Source organism: Rhinopithecus bieti, unplaced genomic scaffold (genome assembly GCF_001698545.2).
Source record: "Rhinopithecus bieti isolate Rb0 unplaced genomic scaffold, ASM169854v2 scaffold_48679, whole genome shotgun sequence".
Lineage (NCBI taxonomy): Eukaryota > Metazoa > Chordata > Mammalia > Primates > Cercopithecidae > Rhinopithecus > Rhinopithecus bieti.
In genome coordinates, this window is record NW_016819378.1 from 410544 (window position 1) to 415922 (window position 5379).

General features: G+C 49.3%; 1 protein-coding gene across 1 annotated transcript in view; it reads left to right on the forward strand.

The window, feature by feature from the left end:
* Positions 1-620: 620 nt before the first annotated feature.
* Positions 621-5379, forward strand: part of STAC3 (SH3 and cysteine rich domain 3) — an 11578-nt gene continuing 6819 nt past the window's right edge. Inside the window, exons 1-6 of the mRNA XM_017858880.1 lie at positions 621-839; positions 2472-2538; positions 2801-3068; positions 3302-3399; positions 3920-3992; positions 4888-4985. Coding sequence (XP_017714369.1) covers positions 2473-2538; positions 2801-3068; positions 3302-3399; positions 3920-3992; positions 4888-4985 — 603 coding nt within the window. The 5' untranslated portion in view covers positions 621-839; position 2472. The remainder of the gene's footprint in view (positions 840-2471; positions 2539-2800; positions 3069-3301; positions 3400-3919; positions 3993-4887; positions 4986-5379) is intronic.

Below are 5379 nucleotides of genomic sequence, written 5' to 3' on the forward strand. Positions count from 1 at the left end.
TAGCAAAGTACTTCTCCAACCACCCACAGATAAAAAGCAATCTAACCATGCACGGTGGCTCACGCCTGTAATCCTAGCACTTTGGGAGGCCGAGGCAGGCGGATCACCTGAGGTCAGGGGTTTGAGACCAACCTGGCCAACATGGTGAAACCCCGTCTCTACTAAAAATACAAACATTACCTGGGCATGGTTGTGGTGCCTGTAATCCCAGCTACTTAGGAGGCTGAGGCGGGAGAATTGCTTGAACCTGGGAGGTTGCAGTGAGCCGGGATCACTTCATTGCACTCCAGCCTGGGTGACAAGAGCAAGACTCTGTCTCAAAAAAAAAAAAAAAAGAAAAGAAAGCCATCTAGTATGGCTGATAGGAGAGCGCTATGAGTTCAAATTAGTCTTTTTTTTTTTAACCCTGTCTCAAAAAATAAATGAAAATAAAATAACTCCCTTTAAATGTTATATGAGCATGAACAGAAACTGTCCCTTCCTGACTTCGGCCATTATTCACCTGTTCACCTTAGATGAAGAATGAAGGAACAGCAGCTTTGGAGGGATGGGAGGAGTCAGGGTCCGGCCCTGCCCCAGACCTCTCAGTGTCCAATTTCTCTGTGTCAGCTGTGTTTCTCAGCTGTCCACTTTCCTCCAGCCCTGTCATTTCAGCCCTGACACCAAGGCAGGAGGCTAGGAGGTCTACAAATAGCGACTGAGTAGCTGGTGTGAACACAGGGTACTGGGGGGGCTTAGCCCCCAAGGAAGAGGACCAGTTTTTCCCCAGCACCACCATCAAAGCCTCGGGGCTCCCAGCTCCCTCTACAGACTGTGGACTGATTTAGGGAATCCCAAACGTAAGTTACCTCTTCATCCTCTCGATTTCCACGACTGCTCACGCCAGCTGCCCTGATCTATAATCTATTCAGCTTCTTCATTTCTTTCCTTGTCTGTGAGTCGTTTGGGTTTTAGGAGTAAAATTATTATTCGACTCTAGGATGAGTTAGGATTGGAGGGGGTGTGGGGGTGGGGTAAAGGGAATGAAGTAGTAAGGGAAGGAAAGGCTCATATTACCCTGAAAACTTAAAATAGCTGAGCCCTGAGGCAGGCTGGGACAGAACTAGGCACAGGGCCCCCAGGGCTCAAGAAAGAAGTAGGGGAGGACAAATGTCTGCAGTCCATCCTTCCTTGTGTGCACACGAGGACACACATTAAACCTCTTAAAGAGAGGAGATCTGGGAAGGTATGCATCACATCTCTGTTGCCCACAGATTCCCAAGAGAAACAAAGTACCTATAGGAAAATAACATAAACCATGCAGCCTTGAACACTAAGGGCTGTAAACTATGGGGTCTCCCCTCAGGATGGAAGGATGAGTATCAGTTTGAGGAACTAATTGGGGAGCTCTTTAGTCTGCTGGGCTTTTTTTTTTTTTGAGATGGAGTCTTGCTCTGTCACCCAGGCTGGAGGGCAGTGGCACAATTCTGGCTCACTGCAACCTCCTGGGTTCAAGCGATTCTCTTTCCTTAGCTTCCTGAGTAGATGGAATTACTGGTGTCCGCCACCACGCCCGGCTAATTTTTGTATATTTAGTAGAGATGGGGTTTCACGATGTTGGCCAGGCTAGTCTTGAACTCCTGATCTCTAGTGATCTGCCCGCCTCAGCCTCCCAAAGTGCTGGGATTACAGGCGTGCACCACCGCGCCTGGTCGTGTTGGTCTTCTTTTTTTTTTTTTTTTTGAGACAGAGTCTTGCTCTGTCGCCCGGGCTGGAGTGCAGTGGCCGGATCTCAGCTCACTGCAAGCTCCGCCTCCCGGGTTTACACCATTCTTCTGCCTCAGCCTCCCGAGTAGCTGGGACTACAGGCGCCCCCCAATTCGCCCGGCTAGTTTTTTGTATTTTTTAGTAGAGACGGGGTTTCACCGGGTTAGCCAGGATGGTCTCGATCTCCTGACCTCGTGATCCGCCCGTCTCGGCCTCCCAAAGTGCTGGGATTACAGGCTTGAGCCACCGCGCCCGGCCATGTTGGTCTTTTTTCTAGACCTCCATGAAATCTGTTGATAAAACCTGCCAAATGATCTGTATTTGGCCCAGTGCAGTGGCTCACACCTGGAATCTCAACACTTTGGGGGGTTGAAACGGGAGGATTGCTTGAGCTAGTTCGGGACGAGCCTCAGCAACAAAGCAAGACCATGTCTCTACAAAAAATAAAAAGGTAGCCAGGTAGTGTGCACCTTGTGTTCCAGCTACTCAGGAAGCTGAGGTAGGGGGATTGCTTCAGGCTGGGAGGTCAAGGCTGCAGTGAGCCATGATCACGCCACTGCACTCCAACCTGGGTGACAGAGTGAAACCCCATCTCAACAACAAAATCTCTAATCACGTTTCTCCGAAAACCTTCCCTTTGAGTACTGCCGAACTGCAAGGGACAGAAATAAGGGAGAGAAGAGTGAAAGGGATTAGATTTCATAGTGGGGTCCAACCTCTTACAGGATGACAGAAAAGGAGGTGCTGGAGTCCCCTAAGCCCTCCTTCCCAGCAGAGACTCGGCAAAGCGGGGTGAGTCTGGGCCTGTGACCACTGGGTGTGGGGGGCCAGGAAGCCTTTACAGCTAAAGAAGAGTGCTTAAATTGATCTCATTTGTGTGTGACTCATGTTTTGCTGGCCAGCACCTGCAGTCCCCAATACCAATACCCGCCTAATCCTGGGGTACATTCCTTGCCCAAAACTAGAAAACTATCTAGTTTGCTGTAATGCCCCCCTACTCTAGAGAGGGTGACAAGTCCTTTTAACGTTGGGTTTTCTTCACTCCCTCCCTCAGCTACAGCGGCTGAAGCAGTTACTCAGGAAGGGTTCTACAGGGACAAAGGAAATGGAACTTCCCCCAGAGCCCCAGGCCAATGGGGAGGCAGTGGGAGCTGGGGGTGGGCCCATCTACTACATTTATGAGGAAGAGGAAGAAGAAGAAGAGGAGGAGGAGGAGCCACCCCCAGAACCTCCTAAGCTGGTCAACGATAAGCCCCACAAATTCAAAGATCACTTCTTCAAGAAGCCAAAGTTCTGTGATGTCTGTGCCCGGATGATTGTTCGTGAGTCATGAAGGGAAGTGAAGAGAGTATGATGTTGAAGCCAGAGGTTGGGGAGAGGGCATACGAGAGTATTTGTAGCAGATGGGCTGTGGCTAGAGTTAGTGTAAGGCAATGCTGTTAGAGATTGAGTAAGGAAGGTCCCAGTCAGAAAAGGGAACCTAAGAGTAGCAGCAGTGGTACAAAGGGAAAGGGCAATCTGGAATCTTATCTGAATTTTCTCCCCCTCTCCCAAGTCAACAACAAGTTTGGGCTTCGCTGTAAGAACTGCAAAACCAACATCCATGAACACTGTCAGTCCTATGTGGAAATGCAGAGATGCTTCGGCAAGATCGTGAGTAGGCTCTGGGGAACAAGGTGTAGAAAGGAGGTGACATGGCCGGGCACAGTGGCTCACGCCTGTAATCCCAGCACTTTGGGAGGCTGAGGCGGGCAGATCACGAGGTCAGGAGATCGAGACCATCCTGGCTAACATGGTGAAACCCTGTCTCTACTAAAAAATACAAAAAATTAGCCGGGCGTGGTGGCGGGAGCCTGTAGTCCCACTACTCGGGAGGCTGAGGCAGGAGAATGGCGTGAACCCGGGAGGCGGAGCTTGCAGTGAGCCGAGATTGCACCACTGCACTCCAGCCTGGGCGACAGAGCGAGACTCCGTCTCAAAAAAAAAAAAAAAAAAAAGGAGGAGACATGTCACCAGCTATCCCTTGCTGGTCCCTCCTCCATCCCATTCATTTCTCTGCTTTTTCTTTCTCAGCCCATCTCTTTTTCTGAGAAAGGGTGAGCACTCATGGGAGAGATGGGCTTCTGGACCTTACTTTGCTACCTCTAATGCTTCCTCCCATCCCCTCCTACAGCCGCCTGGTTTCCGTCGGGCCTATAGTTCCCCACTCTACAGCAACCAGCAGTACGCTTGTATCAAAGATCTCTGTAAGTGCCCTTTATGGAACATGAGGGAATGGGCAAGTCTAGAGATGATTTCATGCCATCTCTAGCTTTGGAAGCCAAATTCTGAAACAGAAACTTTCTATTTCCCATAATTCTCCCTCAACCTAACATTTTTATATCCATTTGGATGCAGAGGCAATATCCCCATTTTACAGCAGAGGGAGATAAGATTTAGTTGCAACTACATACAGTTAGCAAGAGGTAGCACCAAGACTGGAATCTTCAGTTGCTAGCTTCAGAATCTGTGCTCTTCGTGTGCAAAATCATTTCTAAGCAAGAACAAGGATTCTAGATTGTCCTCATCCTTACTACAGAGTCATACCAGACTTGGGGCAAGACCCAAAGGCTGCAGGCACCCTGGGTAGGTTCATAATTTGGCAACCCTTAAAAGTATATTAATTGACAAATTTGCTCAACATTTATTTGAAGCAGAGGCTGAACTCTGTGAAGAGCATGGATGAAAAAGAAGAACCTATTGGTGGCAGCACCTCAGCTCACACATGCCATTCAGCAGAACAAAAGCCAGAAGTTAAGGGCCCATTCTCCTTAAAAGGAGAGTAGTGATTCTGAGCATGTCTCAACTCCCAAGCAACCAAAGTTGTCTTTCAAACGTCATATAATGCTCTGCCTGGAAGGAGTTCTGATAAATACTTTTCTCCCTCACATTACATCACCAGTGATGTTTTTAGAGTCCTTTCTAGATCGGTGTCCTAGGTATTGCTCAGCTGACCCTTCCCTAATCTTCCCCCACGGCGCCCCCACTGCCACCCAGCACACACATGGGTATCCATCTACTCAATTCCGCCTTTCCCTTCCTTTCCTCCAAGCCTTTCTCTGCCTCCCCAGTAATGTCTTCTTTCTCCTCCAATTCGATTAGCTGCTGTCAATCGCAATGACCCTGTGTTTGAAACCCTGCGCACTGGGGTGATCATGGCAAACAAGGAACGGAAGAAGGGACAGGCAGATAAAAAAAATGTGAGCACTGTACCTCCCCACGAGGTCCCTCCCAGAGATCCCATGGAGCAGGTCATTTTCCCATTTGGAAAGCTGACAGAAGTAATGGATTGTCTTCCCCTAAAATTGCACATAACCCGACCGGGCGTGGTGGCTTATGCCTGTAATCCCAGCACTTTGGAAGGCCAAGACGGGTGGATCATGAGGCCAGGAGATCGAGACCATCCTGGCCAACATGGTGAAACCTCGTCTTTACTAAAAATACAAAAATTAGCCAGGCATGGTGGTGTATAATCCCAGCTACTCGGGAAGCTGAAGCAGGAGAATCACTTGAACCCGGAGGCGGAGGTTGCAGTGAGCTGAGATCACGCCACTGCAGTCTAGCCTGGGTGACAGAGCAAGATTCCATCTCAAA